Source organism: Salmo salar, chromosome 24, assembly GCF_965601325.2.
Source record: "Salmo salar chromosome 24, fSalSal1, whole genome shotgun sequence".
Lineage (NCBI taxonomy): Eukaryota > Metazoa > Chordata > Actinopteri > Salmoniformes > Salmonidae > Salmo > Salmo salar.
The window spans coordinates 47,195,186-47,214,047 of NC_138314.1; the positions used below are offsets into that span (position 1 = coordinate 47,195,186).

Sequence of the window (18,862 nt, forward strand, 5' to 3'; positions counted from 1 at the left end):
TACAAGAAACCTAATTTGGGTTTATCAGCCTGGGACTGGGCCTGGTCTGTGTCCGGGGGACCGACCCTGGATGTTTATGTATTTCTGTGGGTATTTATGTACATGTATGTGTGTGTACTACTGTAGATGCATGAACATTTATATACATCTTTATGAAGTTCAACTCCGTCACCCCTTCATTCCCCTCCCACATTTCAGGATGTTATCGTTATATGATGATCTATGAGAATGGATGAACTGATTTGTTTTGGAAAGTGCAATATTTATTAAATTGGTTGGCTATAAAGCTGGAAAAATATTTTTTTGGGGGAGGGGAGGAAACATTTGAATCTTTCAATATCAAAACCAAGAGTAAACATCAGCATGACTTTATTTATTATTTCCAAATGTTACCAAATGTCCCAGGTTTTTACAGAACTCACAGTAGGAGGATTCCCAATCCAGGAATCATCCATCTGAGATTCCTTAAAAAAACAAGGAATTTGGGGATAGTGCCCAGAATCATCCATCCCTACCTGTGAATGTTGTTTGTGGAGTGTCTTCTTATCTCCGTTGTAAACATAGACCACGCCCCTCCCAGAGTCCTCCAGCGGCGCCCCGACCACCACATCACAGAAGCCATCCTGGTCCAGATCGGGCACAGCAGAGATGGCCGTCCCAAAACGGGCATTCTCCCCTGGGCTCAGACCAACCAGGAAGCCTTGTTCGCTCAGTATACCCTGAGAACATACAGAGAGAGAGAGGTAGATACCCTGAGAACATACAGACAGAGAGAGGTAGATATCCTGAGAACATACAGAGAGAGAGAGGTAGATATCCTGAGAACATACAGAGAGAGAGAGGTAGATATCCTGAGAACATACAGACACAGAGAGAGAGGTAGATACCCTGAGAACATACAGAGAGAGAGAGAGAGAGAGGTAGACACCCTGAGAACATACACAGAGAGAGAGGTAGATACCCTGAGAACATACAGAGAGAGAGAGAGAGAGAGGTAGATACCCTGAGAACATACACAGAGAGAGAGGTAGATACCCTGAGAACATACAGAGAGAGGAGAGAGAGAGAGAGGTAGATACCTTGAGAACATACAGAGAGAGAGAGGTAGATACCCTGGGAACATACAGAGAGAGAGAGGTAGATATCCTGAGAACATACAGACACAGAGAGAGAGGTAGATACCCTGAGAACATACAGAGAGAGAGAGAGAGAGGTAGACACCCTGAGAACATACACAGAGAGAGAGGTAGATACCCTGAGAACATACAGAGAGAGAGAGAGAGAGAGAGGTAGATACCCTGAGAACATACACAGAGAGAGAGGTAGATACCCTGAGAACATACAGAGAGAGAGAGAGAGAGAGAGGTAGATACCTTGAGAACATACAGAGAGAGAGGTAGATACCCTGACGAAATACAGAGAGAGAGGTAGATACCCTGAGAACATACAGACACAGAGAGAGAGAGAGAAGGGTAGATACCCTGAGAACATACAGAGAGAGAGAGAGGTAGATACCCTGAGAACATACAGAGAGAGAGAGAGAGAGAGAAGGGTAGATACCCTGAGAACATACAGAGAGAGAGGTAGATACCCTGACGAAATACAGAGAGAGAGGTAGATACCCTGACGAAATACAGAGAGAGAGGTAGATACCCTGAGAACATACAGACACAGAGAGAGAGGTAGATACCCTGAGAACATACAGAGAGAGAGAGAGGTAGATACCCTGAGAATATACAGAGAGAGAGAGAGAGGTAGATACCTTGAGAACATACAGAGAGAGGTAGATACTCTGAGAACATACAGAGAGAGAGAGAGAGGTAGATACCCTGAGAATATACAGAGAGAGAGAGAGAGGTAGATACCTTGAGAACATACAGAGAGAGGTAGATACCCTGAGAACATACAGACAGAGAGAGAGAGAGAAGGGTAGATACCCTGAGAACATACAGAGAGAGAGGTAGATACCCTGAGGAAATACAGAGAGGTAGATACCCTGAGAACATACAGAGAGAGAGAGAGAGAGGTAGATACCCTGAGAATATACAGAGAGAGAGAGAGAGAGAGGTAGATACCCTGAGAACATACACAGAGAGAGAGGTAGATACCTTGAGAACATACAGAGAGAGAGAGAGAGAGAGGTAGATACCTTGAGAACATACAGAGAGAGAGGTAGATACCCTGACGAAATACAGAGAGAGAGGTAGATACCCTGAGAACATACAGACACAGAGAGAGAGAGAGAAGGGTAGATACCCTGAGAACATACAGAGAGAGAGAGGTAGATACCCTGAGAACATACAGAGAGAGAGAGAGAGAGAAGGGTAGATACCCTGAGAACATACAGAGAGAGAGGTAGATACCCTGACGAAATACAGAGAGAGAGGTAGATACCCTGACGAAATACAGAGAGAGAAGTAGATACCCTGAGAACATACAGACACAGAGAGAGAGGTAGATACCCTGAGAACATACAGAGAGAGAGAGAGAGAGAGGTAGATACCCTGAGAATATACAGAGAGAGAGAGAGAGGTAGATACCTTGAGAACATACAGAGAGAGGTAGATACCCTGAGAACATACAGACAGAGAGAGAGAGAGAGAAGGGTAGATACCCTGAGAACATACAGAGAGAGAGGTAGATACCCTGAGGAAATACAGAGAGGTAGATACCCTGAGAACATACAGAGAGAGAGAGAGAGAGGTAGATACCCTGAGAACATACAGAGAGAGAGAGAGAGAGAGAGGTAGATACCCTGAGAATATACAGAGAGAGAGAGAGAGAGAGGTAGATACCCTGAGAACATACACAGAGAGAGAGGTAGATACCTTGAGAACATACAGAGAGAGGTAGATACTCTGAGAACATACAGAGAGAGAGAGAGAGGTAGATACCCTGAGAACATACAGACAGAGAGAGAGAGGTAGATACCCTGAGAACATACACAGAGAGAGAGAGAGAGAGAGGTAGATACCCTGAGAACATACAGACAGAGAGAGAGGTAGATACCCTGAGTACATACAGAGAGAGGGACAGTCTCTTCAGTCTTCAGGGCGGCAGGTAGTCTAGCAGTTCAGAGAATTAGGCCAGTAACCAAAAGATTGCTGGTTCAAATCCCTGAGCTGACTAGGTGAAAAAATATATCCATGTGCTCTTGGGCACTTAACCGTACTGCTCCTGTATATCTCTCTGGTTATGAGCGTCTCCTAAATAAATGACCCTGAGAACACACAGATACCGTTCTCAATCTACTGATCGTAACGGAGCTGAGCTGTACTGAGCTGGCCTGGTTACACATCCACTACAGTGGCTAGAACCGTGCTTGAATGGAAATATCACAGCCAGCACGGCAAGGTCGGTGTGAGCTGGGAATTCGGCAACTCGCGTCACCTTACCTTGGTAACGGAGAAAAGATAGACCCTCCCTTGCTCCTTCTTCAGGTCGTTCATGAACATGGGAGCTCCGACCAGCAAGACGTCGGACGTACCGTCCTTATCCACGTCCAGGGGGCACAGCACGCTGCCGAAGTACGAGCCGATCTACAGGGACAGACAGTGTCAACACAGTACAGTGTCAAAGGAGAAGGTTCACTTGTTTTATGAAGAAAATAGACATATCGCATAATGTATAGCACAGCAGCGCCAGCCTAGGTTAGCATCCAGCCTAGGTTAGCATCCAGTCTAGGTTAGCATCCAGTCTAGGTTAGCATACAGCCTAGGTTAGCATCCAGTCTAGGTTAGCATCCAGTCTAGGTTAGCATCCAGACTAGATTAGCATCCAGTCTAGGTCAGGATCCAGCCTAGGTTAGCATACAGCCTAGGTTAGCATACAGCCTAGGTTAGCATCCAGCCTAGGTCTGGATCCAGCCTAGGTCAGGTTCCAGCCTAGGTTAGCATCCAGCCTAGGTTAGCATACAGTCTAGGTTAGCATACAGCCTAGGTCAGGATCCAGCCTAGGTTAGCATACAGCCTAGGTTAGCATCCAGCCTAGGTCTGGATCCAGCCTAGGTCAGGTTCCAGCCTAGGTTAGCATACAGCCTAGGTTAGCATCCAGTCTAGGTCAGGATCCAGCCTAGGTTAGCATACAGCCTAGGTTAGCATACAGCCTAGGTCAGGATCCAGCCTAGGTTAGCATCCAGTCTAGGTCAGGATCCAGCCTAGGTTAGAATCCAGCCTAGGTTAGAATCCAGCCTAGGTTAGTATCCAGTCTAGGTTAGCATCCAGTCTAGGTCAGGTCCAGTCTAGGTCAGGATCCAGTCTAGGTTAGCATCCAGTCTAGGTCAGGATCCAGCCTAGGTTAGCATACAGCCTAGGTCAGCATCCAGTCTAGGTCAGCATCCAGTCTAGGTCAGCATCCAATCTAGGTTAGCATCCAGTCTAGGTCAGCATCCAATCTAGGTTAGCATCCAGTCTAGGTTAGGATCCAGCCTAGGTCAGGATCCAGCCTAGGTCAGGATCCAGCCTAGGTCACCATCCAGCACCGTTCTGTTTACACAGTATGTCTCTTACATCTGTTTTCACGTACTTGACTATGATTACAGGGTATAAAAAGTGTTGTATCTATACACTAAAGAAGGCTGCTAAGCTATCCCTGCTGCAGTAAAGCTATCCCTGCTGCAGTAAAGCTATCCCTGCTGCAGTAAAGCTATCCCTGCTAAGCTATCCCTGCTGCGGTAAAGCTATCCCTGCTAAGCTATCCCTGCTGCGGTAAAGCTATCCCTGCTAAGCTATCCCTGCTGCGGTAAAGCTATCCCTGCTGCGGTAAAGCTATCCCTGCTGCGGTAAAGCTATCCCTGCTGCGGTAAAGCTATCCATGCTGCAGTAAAGCTATACCTGCTGCAGTAAAGCTATACCTGCTGCAGTAAAGCTATACCTGATGCAGTAAAGCTATCCCTGCTGCAGTAAAGCTATACCTGATGCAGTAAAGCTATCCCTGCTGCAGTAAAGCTATACCTGATGCAGTAAAGCTATCCCTGATGCAGTAAAGCTATCCCTGCTGCGGTAAAACTATCCCTGCTGCGGTAAAGCTATCCCTGCTGCGGTAAAGCTATCCCTGCTGCAGTAAAGCTATACCTGATGCAGTAAAAAATAAATACAAATAAGTGAGTTGACCCATCACACCTTTTTGCTTATTAATATGAGCCAGAAACATCTATTCCAGGATCAACATTGACTACTAAGTGTAGATAGAATAATGTTGGTCATAAAGTCAGTCTCGTCTACAACTGAGATTTGCAAGAAGATTGGAAAAAAATTGATATATCACGGAATGAATGGTACCGTAACAGTTTTTCTTGGGTTGGGTTTATTTCAATCCTGCCCAAATGCCCGCAGCTGACAGCACCTAAGTATTCATCAATATGGAGTTCAGATGCATGAGACCCAATCGTATTTCCCATGGTCAATTTGGCTACGGACCATCCATAAATTACACAATGTACGTGGGACAATATTTAAAAATAAATAATGAAATAGCTCAACATTTCAATAACTTAAAAACCTCTAACCAACTATAAATTGTAGATATTCATATTTAAATAGTTAATCTTAAAACATGTACGACATGAAAATAATGTCCTATTTATATTGCGAAATGAAGGTAACTGTCAAAATAAAGGAAACATCAACATCAAGTGTCTTATTAATAGAGCATTGGGTCACCTCGAGTCAGAACAGCTTCAATACACCTTGACATAGATTCTACAAGTGTCTGAAACTCTATTGGAGGGAGGAGACACCATTCGTCCACGAGAAACTCCATAATTTGTTTGTTTTGTTTTAAAGGTGGTGGGAAAACGCTGTCTCAGGCGCCACTCCAGAAATCTCCTATAAGCGTTCAATTGGGTTAAGATCTGGTGGCTGAGACGGCCATGGCATAATGGTTTACATCGTTTTGATGCTCAACAAACCATTCAGTGACCACTTGTGCCCTGTGGATGGGGGGGCATTGTCATCCTATGGGGGCAAAGCAACGCTAGCCACAATAATGGCCAAAATAATGACCAGCATTTTTCTACATGACCCAAAGCATGATGGGATGTTAATTGCTTAATTAACAGCACCAGAGATAGGTTATCTAATGTCAAACCAACTTGGCCACGGTCGTACACCAGCTGGCTGAAGTTAATCGGTGAAAGACGTTGGCAACTATTAGCTATCCTAGGTGACTTCAATACACAGGACCTGGTTAGACTGTGTCAAGTTATCTAGGGTGAGTGACTGTAACAGTTTTGACAGAGTGAATGTACAAACCCTTGCCAGGTGTAAACCCACACACATTAAACAATCCACCCCCCCACCAAAGACAACTTTTGTTTGGCTTCAGTGATGGCCGCTGCATTTTGTAATGACCAAGCCGAAAAATGAGGCCAAGTCAGGAAGTTCATCCCCCTTTAAGTAGGAAAGTAATTTAAATTGTTTACATTTGTGTTAGGAGTACCTGTTTCCCTCTCTCAGAGTCAATGATAGGACCCCCGTTTCCCTCTCTGAGTCAATGATCGTAGGACCTGTTTCCCTCTCTCAGAGTCAATGATCGTAGGACCTGTTTCCCTCTCTCAGAGTCAATGATCGTAGGACCTGTTTCCCTCTCTCAGAGTCAATGATCGTAGGACCTGTTTCCCTCTCTCAGAGTCAATGATCGTAGGACCTGTTTCCCTCTCTCAGAGTCAATGATCGCAGTACCTGTTTCCCTCTCTCAGAGTCAATGATAGGAGTACCTGTTTCCCTCTCTCAGAGTCAATGATAGCAGTACCTGTTTCCCTCTCTCAGAGTCAATGATCGTAGGACCTGTTTCCCTCTCTCAGAGTCAATCATCGCAGTACCTGTTTCCCTCTCTCAGAGTCAATCATCGCAGTACCTGTTTCTCTCTCACAGAGTCAATCATCGCAGTACCTGTTTCCCTCTCTCAGAGTCAATGATCGCAGTACCTGTTTCCCTCTCTCAGAGTCAATGATAGGAGTACCTGTTTCCCTCTCTCAGAGTCAATGATAGGAGTACCTGTTTCCCTCTCTCAGAGTCAATGATAGGAGTACCTGTTTCCCTCTCTCAGAGTCAATGATAGCAGTACCTGTTTCCCTCTCTCAGAGTCAATGATAGCAGTACCTGTTTCCCTCTCTCAGAGTCAATGATAGGAGTACCTGTTTCCCTCTCTCAGAGTCAATGATAGCAGTACCTGTTTCCCTCTCTCAGAGTCAATGATAGGAGTACCTGTTTCCCTCTCTCAGAGACAATGATAGCAGTACCTGTTTCCCTCTCTCAGAGTCAATGATAGGAGTACCTGTTTCCCTCTCTCAGAGTCAATGATAGCAGTACCTGTTTCCCTCTCTCAGAGTCAATGATAGCAGTACCTGTTTCCCTCTCTCAGAGTCAATGATAGCAGTACCTGTTTCCCTCTCTCAGAGTCAATGATAGCAGTACCTGTTTCCCTCTCTCAGAGTCAATGATAGCAGTACCTGTTTCTCTCTCTCAGAGTCGATGACAGTGACTTGTTTTGGGGATGTGACGGTGTAGACGATGACTTGGCCAGAGTGGTTTGAGCGAGGAGCCCCGGCAACAAAATACTCTGTCTGTCCATCACTCAGGGTGGTCACAGAGTAACCTGGGAAGTAAAACACAATGTAAAGACACATGGAAACACGATATAAAACATTAAACACAAGAGAGAGAGGTAGATACCCTGAGAACATACAGAGAGAGAGGTAGATACCCTGAGAACATACAGAGAGAGAGAGAGGTAGATACCCTGAGAACATACAGAGAGAGAGAGAGAGAGAGAGAGGTAGATACCCTGAGAACATACAGAGAGAGAGATACCCTGAGAACATACAGAGAGAGAGAGAGAGGTAGATACCCTGAGAACATACAGAGAGAGAGAGGTAGATACCCTGAGAACATACAGAGAGAGAGGTAGATACCCTGAGAACATACAGAGAGAGAGATACCCTGAGAACATACAGAGAGAGAGAGAGAGGTAGATACCCTGAGAACATACAGAGAGAGAGAGGTAGATACCCTGAGAACATACAGAGAGAGAGAGACAGTCTCTTCAGTCTTCAGGATGGCAGGATGCCTAGCAGTTAAGAGAGTTGGGCCAATAACCGAAAGGCTGCTGATTCAAATCCCTGAGCTGACTTGGTGAAACACATATGTTCCCTCGAAGTAGGCAAGTATTCTAAATGGGTTACATTTGGGTTAGGAGAGCTACCCCCAGCACAAGTCTGAATAAAGAAAACTAAGGAATAGATTTAAATAGATTTAAAATGCAAGCACATCCAAGCACATTAACTCATATTATTTCAATAAAGTACAATAGGTAGATTGTCTTCTTGTTTATGGTGTAAAATACTGTCTTGTCCCACCTCACAACAACAACATATAGGCCATTCCCTTTTCCTTACAATAAACTATTCAGCAGCAGTGCACTGTGAAGGACGAACAGACAGGAAGAAGCACGAACAACATCTCAGCCCTACCCAGTAATGAACTGTGCTTCCTGTCTTGAAGGACGAACAGACAGGAAGATGTAGGAGGAACAACATCTCAGCCCTACCCAGTAATGAGCTGTGGTTCCTGTCTTGAAGGGTCCTTTCGAACGCTGACAGAGGGAAGATGTCCGCCCGCTGGCCGCCTCTCTGATGGACCACCGTCCCGCTCCACGCGTACGCTCCCACTGCCCCCAGCATCATCACATCCTGGGAAAGTTAAAGGTCAAACAGGAGTCAGATAAATACAGCTCTCTTTAAAGGTGCCAGTATAAAGAGAGAGAGAAGAAGAAGAGCAAGAGAGAGAGAAGAAGAAGAGCAAGAGAGAGAAGAAGAAGAGCAAGAGAGAGAAGAAGAGCAAGAGAGAGAAGAAGAGCAAGAGAGAGAAGAAGAAGAGCAAGAGAGAGAAGAAGAAGAAGAGCAAGAGAGAGAAGAAGAAGAAGAGCGACAGACAGACAGACAGACAGACAGACAGACAGACAGACAGACAGACAGACAGACAGACAGACAGACAGACAGACAGACAGACAGACAGACAGACAGACAGACAGACAGACAGACAGACAGACAGACAGACAGACAGACAGACAGACAGACAGACAGACAGACAGACAGACTAGTGTACCATCTTGCTGGAGTAGTGAGCGCTGAATCCCACCTGGGACATCTGCATCTGGAAGTCCTCTCCCCCTTTTCCGGTGCCTGGTGTTGAAAAGAACAATCATCCTGAGCATAGGAACTACGGGAAGTACAACAGGACATAAAAGGTGCCCCCACGATCTTTGTGTCCTCTCCCCTCATCTCTGACTTTGGAGGCGAGGAGACGGAGAGAAAAATCACGGAAATACAACTGATATTCCCGTCTATTCTTAAAATATATTTGGGATGTATCATTACTAAACCGTCTGAATTTATGGGCTTTTTTTTCCTCTCTTGATATTTCCGACAAAGTCAAACTGAAGAATGTACCCTCGATGTTGAAGATGCGGTCTCCCAGTGCCTCAGCAATGGATGACAGGGTAGCTTCCTCTGACACGTTGAAGAAATAGTTCTCGGTGGGCAGACTGGCAATGGATTTTATTTCTGCTATGAGGTTCTTGGTGTCAATGTTGTTTCTGATGTAATAACCCAGTACCTGCAAGAAAGAAAAAAAAATCTGTGATTGCCAAAGTTAGGAAATTGATCCGTTCAAAAATGATCAATCTGTTATCTGTACATCATTTGAAAAAAAAAAGACAAGCAAATAGCCAACAACTTGGGGTGAGCGGATGGGCATTCGGAAGGGAAATACAGTATACTGAACTTCTTCGGGATCGGTGTCCCGTCTATGGGACGGTTGAGCTAACGTAGGCTAACACGATTAGCATAAGGTTGTAAGTAACAAAAACAATTCCCAGGACATAGACATATCTGATATGGGCAGAAAGCTTAAATTCTTGTTAATCGAACTGCACTGTCCAATATACAGTAGCTATTACAGTGAAATAATACCATGCTATTGTTTGAGGAGAGTGCACAATTTTGAAATGTTATTAATAAACAAACTAGGCACATATGAGCAGTCTTGATACAACATTTTATAAAGAGTAATTATAAGAAATGAATCATTTATGCCGTCTGGGTTTCCAGTAAAATGTCCATGATTCACATTGTTTCCCTGAACAGCCTCTGCTATTATAAGGTAGATAATTATGGGTTAGGGAAGTCCTGTGACATCACCAAGCTAATTATGGGTTAGGGAAGTCCTGTGACATCACCAAGCTAATTGTTGGTTAGGGAAGTCCTGTGACATCACCAAGCTAATTGTTGGTTAGGGAAGTCCTGTGACATCACCAAGCTAATTGTTGGTTAGGGAAGTCCTGTGACATCACCAAGCTAATTGTTGGTTAGGGAAGTCCTGTGACATCACCAAGCTAATTGTTGGTTAGGGAAGTCCTGTGACATCACCAAGCTAATTATGGGTTAGGGAAGTCCTGTGACATCACCAAGCTAATTGTTGGTTAGGGAAGTCCTGTGACATCACCAAGCTAATTGTTGGTTAGGGAAGTCCTGTAAAATCATCAAGCTAATTATGGGTTAGGGAAGTCCTGTGACATCACCAAGCTAATTGTTGGTTAGGGAAGTCCTGTGACATCACCAAGCTAATGGTTGGTTAGGGAAGTCCTGTGACATCACCAAGCTAATTATGGGTTAGGGAAGTCCTGTGACATCACCAAGCTAATTGTTGGTTAGGGAAGTCCTGTGACATTACCAAGCTAATTATGGGTTAGGGAAGTCCTGTGACATCACCAAGCTAATTATGGGTTAGGGAAGTCCTGTGACATCACCAAACTAATTATGGGTTAGGGAAGTCCTGTGACATCACCAAGCTAGTTATGGGTTAGGGAAGTCCTGTGACATCACCAAGCTAATTATGGGTTAGGGAAGTCCTGTGACATCACCAAGCTAATTATGGGTTAGGTAAGTCCTGTGACATAACCAAGCTAATTATGGGTTAGGGAAGTCCTGTGACATCACCAAGCTAATTGTTGGTTAGGGAAGTCCTGTGACATCACCAAGCTAATTGTTGGTTAGGGAAGTCCTGTGACATTACCAAGCTAATTATGGGTTAGGGAAGTCCTGTGACATCACCAAGCTAATTATGGGTTAGGGAAGTCCTGTGACATCACCAAGCTAATTATGGGTTAGGGTAGTCCTGTGACATCACCAAGCTAATTATGGGTTAGGGAAGTCCTGTGACATCACCAAGCTAATTATGGGTTAGGTAAGTCCTGTGACATCACCAAGCTAATTGTTGGTTAGGGAAGTCCTGTGACATCACCAAGCTAATTGTTGGTTAGGGAAGTCCTGTGACATCACCAAGCTAATTGTTGGTTAGGGAAGTCCTGTGACATCACCAAGCTAATTATGGGTTAGGTAAGTCCTGTGACATCACCAAGCTAATTATGGGTTAGGGAAGTCCTGTGACATCACCAAGCTAATTGTTGGTTAGGGAAGTCCTATGGGAGGCGGGTGGGAGGGAAACACGTTTGTCCTGTGAATTCATACGTTTTTTTTTTCTCCATGTGTTCAGTACCTGTCTTACCAATAACAATTGTATTGATTTATTTACCCTTTATTTAACCAGGCTAGTCTCGTTGAGATAAAACTCAAGAGCGACCTGGACCAAGACAGCAAGCACATTTGTTTTTGTGATCACAATAAAGTCTGTCAAAGTATAAAAGTTTCCCGCGAACTTACAGCAATGCCAAAGCGCCTGATATTTTCCTTCTCACATTCTCTGATGACTGTATCTCTGAAGGCCTCGTCATGTGACTCCCCGTCGGTTACCACAACCATCACCTTGGCTGCCCCGGGACGACCGCCATTGTCTTGATGAAAACCCCACCGACTGGAAAACGTGGACACGTATTATATACCCTGATAATCATCTATGGTATTAAGGTGAAAGGTGAAAGGTGAAATAAAAAAAATGAGGATGACATTCTTCCAGTGGCTGTTATGAACACCCAGGGTCTCTGTTCATAGAGCGTCTCAGAGTAGGACTGAGGATCTAGGGATGTGATCTGATGTAGATCAGCACTTTTTTACTCTGATACTTTGAGAATACTGTATATTCTGTGTACCGACCTGGCGTACTGGATGGCATGAAAAGTGTTGGTAGCAGCACCGTACATCTGAGTGATACCCGAGGCCGCAGACAAAACACCTTCTTTGGTTTTGAAAGTGTTCAGTTTGAATTCAAACTGTGCTGACACCGCATACTGAATAACACTGACCTGACGTAGGAGAAACAAACAAAAAATAAATAACATGATCAAAAAGAGGATCGAGAGAGAGAGAGAGAGAGAGAGAGAGAGAGAGAGAGAAATAGAAATAGAGAATGAAAGGGAGAGAGAGAGATGAGAGAGAGAGAGAAATAGAGAATGAAAGGGAGAGAGAGAGGAGAGAGAGCGAGAGAGAGGAGAGAGAGAGCGAGAGAGAGGAGAGAGAGAGGGAGAGAGAGAGGAGAGAGAGCGAGAGAGAGAGAGAGAGAGAGAGAGAGAGAGAGAGAAAGAGAGAGCGAGAGAGCGAGAGAGAGAGAGAGAGAGAGAGAGAGAGAGAGGGAGAGAGAGAGAGAGAGAGCGAGAGAGAGGAGAGAGAGAGAGAGAGAGAGAGAGAGAGAGAGAGAGAGAGAGAGAGAGAGAGAAAGAGGAGAGAGGAGAGAGAAAGAGGAGAGAGGAGAGAGAGCGAGAGAGAGAGAGAGAGGAGAGAGAGAGCGAGAGAAAGGGAGAGAGCTAGAGAGAGAGAGAGAGAGAGAGAGCGAGAGAGAGGAGAGAGAGAGAGAGAGAGAGAGAGAGAGAGAGAGAGAGGAGAGAGAGAGAGGAGAGAGAGCGAGAGAAAGGGAGAGAGATAGAGCAGAAAGAGAGAGCGAGAGAGAGAGAGAGGAGAGAGAGAGATGCCTACCTGGGTACTTTGTGGGCCAATGTCTAGAGTAGGGAGCAGTTTTTTGAGAAACTCATTAATTGGTGTCCATGGGTAAATGCTGTTGGAGCCATCCAAGACTATCACAATATCCATCGGACCCCCACAAGCTGAAGGAAATACGACAGAAAATAAAGTCAGGCATAAATATTTCTTAACTACTCTACCACGAAATGGCCCCATTTTCTTTTCCTAAGGTAGGAATGGGTCATCAAAGGAGACGGAGGGAGAGAGGGAGGTCCTTGCCCTGGACAGCAGAGGAGAAGGCAGTTATACATTTGAAGAGTGAGACAGTGGGAGAGAGGGAGGTCCTTGCCCTGGACAGCAGAGGAGAAGGCAGTTATACATTTGAAGAGTGAGACAGTGGGAGAGAGAGAGCGAGAGAGAGAGAGAGAGAGAGAGAGAGAGAGAGAGAAAGAGAGACAGACAGAGAGAGAGAGAGAGAGAGAGAGAGAGAGACAGAGAGAGAGAGAGACAGAGAGACAGAGAGAGAGCGAGAGAGAGAGGAGAGAGAGAGAGGAGAGAGAGAGAGAGAGCGAGAGAGAGAGAGAGAGAGAGAGAGAGAGAGAGAGAGAGAGAGACATATATCTTACTTTGTACAGCAGGGGAGAAGGCAGGTACAGATTTGAAGAGGGAGACGAGAGAGAGAGAGAGAGAGAGAGAGAGAGAGAGAGAGAGAGAGAGAGAGAGGGAGACATATATCTTACTTTGTACAGCAGGGGAGAAGGCAGGCTGAGGTTTGAAGAGGGGGCTGACCCCTGCACAGACACCTGGGTAGAAGTCCTGACTCCCACATCTCTGAGCCCACAGCGGACCACATGTCTATGGAAAATAACTTTAGAGCGATGTTCACATCTCTTTCTTTCAGTTATCAAGACGTGCGTTACAGAAACACACCCAATTCCTTTATCTCACTTTAAGAGGTAACTTAATTTTAGAGAGTTTATATTTTATTCTGCAATGTGACCAAACTATTAATCCAACTGTTACTCTCTTACCATAAATCCACTAATTTTGGGCATACGAGTGAGAGTCAAACCTAGACTCATGTTGACGTTGATATTTCTCTCATCTGGAATATTGATGGAGTCTGAAAGAGAAAACCAGATTTTTGTTATTATGTTACATATTCAATAAAGAAAAAGTATAATGATCTTTCATTCCTCTCTTCTTGTCTCTTTCTCAAAACGCATTAGAGGAGAAGATCAGAGGAGATCCTTGGATCTTCTCCTCCAATGAGAAAGAGATGAGAAGGACAGAGGACGGTAGGACAAGACGAATTGTGAAAGTGACGAGGACAGAGGACAGTAGGACAAGACGAATTGAGAAAGAGACGAGGACGGTAGGACGGTAGGACAAGACGAATTGAGAAAGAGACGAGGACGGTAGGACGGTAGGACAAGACGAATTGAGAAAGAGACGAGGACAGAGGACGGTAGGATAAGACGAATTGAGAAAGAGACGAGGACGGTAGGACGGTAGGACAAGACGAATTGAGAAAGAGACGAGGACGGTAGGACGGTAGGACAAGACGAATTGAGAAAGAGACGAGGACGGTAGGACGGTAGGACAAGACGAATTGAGAAAGAGACGAGGACGGTAGGACGGTAGGACAAGACGAATTGAGAAAGTGACGAGGACAGAGGACAGTAGGACAAGACGAATTGAGAAAGAGACGAGGACAGAGGACGGTAGGATAAGACGAATTGAGAAAGAGACGAGGACGGTAGGACGGTAGGACAAGACGAATTGAGAAAGTGACGAGGACAGAGGACAGTAGGACAAGACGAATTGAGAAAGAGACGAGGACGGTAGGACAAGACGAATTGAGAAAGTGACGAGGACAGAGGACGGTAGGACAAGACGAATTGAGAAAGAGACGAGGACGGTAGGACGGTAGGACAAGACGAATTGAGAAAGACACGAGGACGGAGGACGGTAGGACAAGACGAATTGAGAAAGAGACGAGGACGGTAGGACGGTAGGACAAGACGAATTGAGAAAGACACGAGGACAGAGGACGGTAGGACAAGACACATTGAGAAAGAGACAAGGACGGTAGGACGGTAGGACAAAACGAATTGAGAAAGAGCCAGTGTGTCATGTTACGATTCGAGGTTAAAAGGTCAAACTTCAGACTGTGAGATGTTTTATGAAGATGCCCCACACTTACCCTGGATGTTGAGCTTATCACAGCTGGTCTTAGAGCCTGATACAGGACACTTATAAACATCTCCCTTCCTGTTACCAGTGAAGCCACTCCATGGAGCGCCCACCAGGAGCCTAGAGAAAGGAGGACGGTAAGAACAGCACTGCTTACATCAGCCCCATAAACATGTTTATCATAGCTATGTCCCAGAGAAGACCTGAATGAGTTCAGTCAATAGACTGAGTTAATGGTCTGCATTTATTAAGTAGCCTAGAAACACTGATTCTGTAAGAAGACCTGAATGAGTTCAGTCAATAGACTGAGTTAATGGTCTGCATTTATTAAGTAGCCTAGAAACACTGATTCTGTAGATGTCCTGCCTCGAGCTGTAATTGACCGTTAATTAACATAAACACATTTAGCATCACCTGGCTTGGCCAACAAGCCACTGATGCAGAGCTTTGGAACATCTACATTTTTTAAAAAGTCTAAAAAATCCATGTAATATAGCCTACACCTTCACAATAAATCCATGTAATATAGTCTACACCTTCACAATAAATCCATGTAATATAGTCTACACCTTCACAATAAATCCATGTAATATAGCCTACACCTTCACAATAAATCCATTATTTATTTTAGACAGGTCTAAAGAAACATGATATGAAGTAAATATAGTTTATTTGAGATGAACAGAATAACATATTATGTGTTGTCCTTATGTTACGTCCTGATCTGGCTGTGTCATATGGCTGTGGGCTTACACTAGTTCATTTAGCAGACAAGATTTGCTTAGAATTCCGTTGCATTATTTTATAGTATGAAGAATACAAATTGAATGAAGCTGAATAAAATATATTTTCTACAAACGATTTGAGGGAGGGTGCACATGTTGCTATTCTGTGTTGAGCGGTTAAACAAAGAAACAGGTATTCCTATATGCTTAATTTACAGTTATTAATGTAACTTAAGTTGTTCTACAAAGGTTGGGCAATATGTTTAGATTTGTAATACATTGTAAGTCTGCATGATGAGACTCTAATGATGATTTGAAAAAAAGTCCCTTGAAAGGGATGAGCTCTGCTTTGTTTTTTATGCAGGCTGTACACACTTCATCAGTCTCTAATTCACAATTTGACAAGCACTTGATAAAGGCGGCATACCCTTTGAAAATGCACCCTAAAAAAAATCCATGCCTTTTTGCAGCCAGTGGCCGTTGTGCCCTTCTCACTGAGTGCTGAGCATTTAGGATCACCTCTCACTCAATTGATCGGGTCTTTCTCACATGCTACAAGTGAAGACAGACGCATCGGGGACCCAACTGCGCGCGGCCTTATCCAATTCCGAGGTGCACATTGAAGATATTGGAAGAACTGTCCAACTGTCAGCCAACAAGATGAGTACTAGCATGTCAATCTACTATCCCCCATAGTACAAAAGTCAACCTATTCTATTCTGTGCGAGAAATAAATATCCCAAACATAGTCTGGGACAGTTGTGTGATGCGATAGATCCCAAATTAATACAACCACTAGCATCAAAACAACTTGTGGCTGATGCGACAGATCAGAACATTTATCTTAAAAAGGTTTATAACCTATTAGGCTATTTCTTCACATTAAAAGCGTAGCAATGAGCACATGGCAGTAGTCTACAGGAACGAATGTTCCATTAGCAGAAAAATACCATTATCAAAAAGTGACCACCAATGTGATTATGCATATAATGCTTTTAATATAAGGGCCCTGCGTTCATCCACCTCTGGCCTGCTCGCCTCCCTACCTCTGCGGAAGCACAGTTCCCGCTCAGCCCAGTCAAAACTGTTCGCTGCTCTGGCACACCAATGGTGGAACAAGCTCCCTCACGACGCCAGGACAGCGGAGTCAATCACCACCTTCCGGAGACACCTGAAACCCCACCTCTTTAAGGAATACCTGGGATAGGATATAGTAATCCTTCTAACCCATTTAATCTATGCACTTACATAGTGAATGGAGGACGCTTTTCAGTGGTTAATTTTCATCCTAGCCAGGTAGGCTATACTCCTGTTGTAAAGCGAAGCAACGTGCTTAATATTAGGAAAGTTGAGAAATAAATATAGTATGCCTAGCCTATAAAAAGGCAGATGGGATCCTCCTCTTTTTAGTAGAGGCCATCACTCTGTTTTCTCATGCAATTGCATAGCCTATAGAAATGTTGCGCAACATGAGCTCATGGGCTCTCATGAAGTGCTTGATTAGATTTTTGATCACAATAGCATTTATGACGTCAGAGTGATTAGAGGGACAATAGAGTGCTGAGTACCAGGCAGTTAGCAAGTTCGGTAGGCTACTAATGACCATCAGCAGCATCAGAGTTTGGGGAAGCCTAATTACCGTGACTAAACGGTCACATGGAATTTGACTGCCTTCATGACACGTGACTGCCGGTGTGGCGGTAATACGGTCACCACAACATCCCTAGTCTATAGCCTTCAACCAGGGATTTGGAGAGCTGTGTGCAAGTTTCTTACCATTTGCCTTGATGGTTGGTTAGTTGTTGGACAGTGTAGCCAAACTGTTCGTTAGCAGGCCCAGAGAAGACCTTGGCGTCTGCGGTTCCCACATTGAAGGCTTCAGAGCACCAAACCGTGTGCACTGGGGTGAAGAGCAGACAGAAAGAGGGCTTCACACTGACAATAAGGGATTAGCAGTAGTCTTTACACATAACAAACTCATGCGTGTTCTCTGTGACAATGAGGGTGCTTGCGACTTTTGACTAGGGTTCTTGTCAAAATTAGTGGACTATATAGGAAATACAAAGCTCTTTCAGAAACATTTGTAGATATAAAAACAAGATGGCACAAGGAAGTCATTCAACATGGAAGTTGACTGGTTTGATTTTGTTTTCCATTTAATATTGTGTGATGATGGAATGATCAGATGGTTTATTGCCATGAATAGCAACCAGTCTGTCATGAAGACCAGTCTGTCATAAAGACCAGTGGTCAAACTTCCCCCTTGAGTCTATGGACATGTCATGTGATGTTCTTCACAGATGAGCAATAAAGGAATGGATAACACACACACACACACACAATACATCCTCAAACAGCAGTGCTGATGGAGGTGAAGAGAGAACGAGAGAGAGAGAAGGAGAGGAGAGAGCAGGAGAAAGAGAGAGAAGGAGAAAGAGAGAAAGGAGAGAGAGAGAAGGAGGGAGCGAGAGAGAGAGAGAGCCCAACATGGGTACTTTGTGGGCCAATGTCTAGAGTAGGAAGTGTTTTTTTGAGAAGATCACAGGGGGCATGTATTCCTCTTTATGAGCTGTTTTACTCACAAGCCTCGTGGCACATCAGGCTCCCAGTTCGTATCACTGTTCATGCCCGTAGATCTATAATCAGTTATCTATTTTGCTATGTGCTGCTCTCGTATGACCAATTGAAAGACAACCATGCGCAGTGTAACACATGTTGTATTCTGGCATGAGTTCAAATGGAACTTGCAAGAGGCATACCTTGCCCCCCCCAACCCCCCCTCCCAATTGAAAGGCATTTTGCAATGTGTAGGTGTGGTATGTATTACTGTAGGCATTAATTAGCTGGGGTATGTGACATATAAAGGATGTTAAAATAACATATGGGATTCTTTCTGGAAAGCATATTGTCTGAATTAGTATGTCAGAATTAGTAGTAAGTCTGAAATAGTAAGTCTGAATTAGTTAGTAAGTATGAATTAGTTAGTAAGTCTGAATTAGTAAGTTGCCCAGTGTCACACTCCCACTAATGA

General features: G+C 44.4%; 1 protein-coding gene across 1 annotated transcript in view; it reads right to left on the reverse strand.

Moving 5' to 3' along the window:
• The window catches only part of LOC106585965 (integrin alpha-2), a 50,660-nt gene extending 32,203 nt beyond the window's left edge, over positions 1-18,457 (reverse strand). The window contains exons 1-12 of the mRNA XM_082968773.1: positions 18,414-18,457; positions 17,608-17,766; positions 15,117-15,226; positions 13,942-14,033; positions 12,110-12,258; positions 11,720-11,870; positions 9,449-9,614; positions 9,105-9,181; positions 8,548-8,689; positions 7,451-7,596; positions 3,396-3,539; positions 516-719 (exon numbers count right to left, since the gene is read on the reverse strand). Coding sequence (XP_082824899.1) covers positions 516-719; positions 3,396-3,539; positions 7,451-7,596; positions 8,548-8,689; positions 9,105-9,181; positions 9,449-9,614; positions 11,720-11,870; positions 12,110-12,258; positions 13,942-14,033; positions 15,117-15,226; positions 17,608-17,766; positions 18,414-18,457 — 1,584 coding nt within the window. The remainder of the gene's footprint in view (positions 1-515; positions 720-3,395; positions 3,540-7,450; positions 7,597-8,547; positions 8,690-9,104; positions 9,182-9,448; positions 9,615-11,719; positions 11,871-12,109; positions 12,259-13,941; positions 14,034-15,116; positions 15,227-17,607; positions 17,767-18,413) is intronic.
• Between the last annotated feature and the right edge of the window lie 405 nt (positions 18,458-18,862).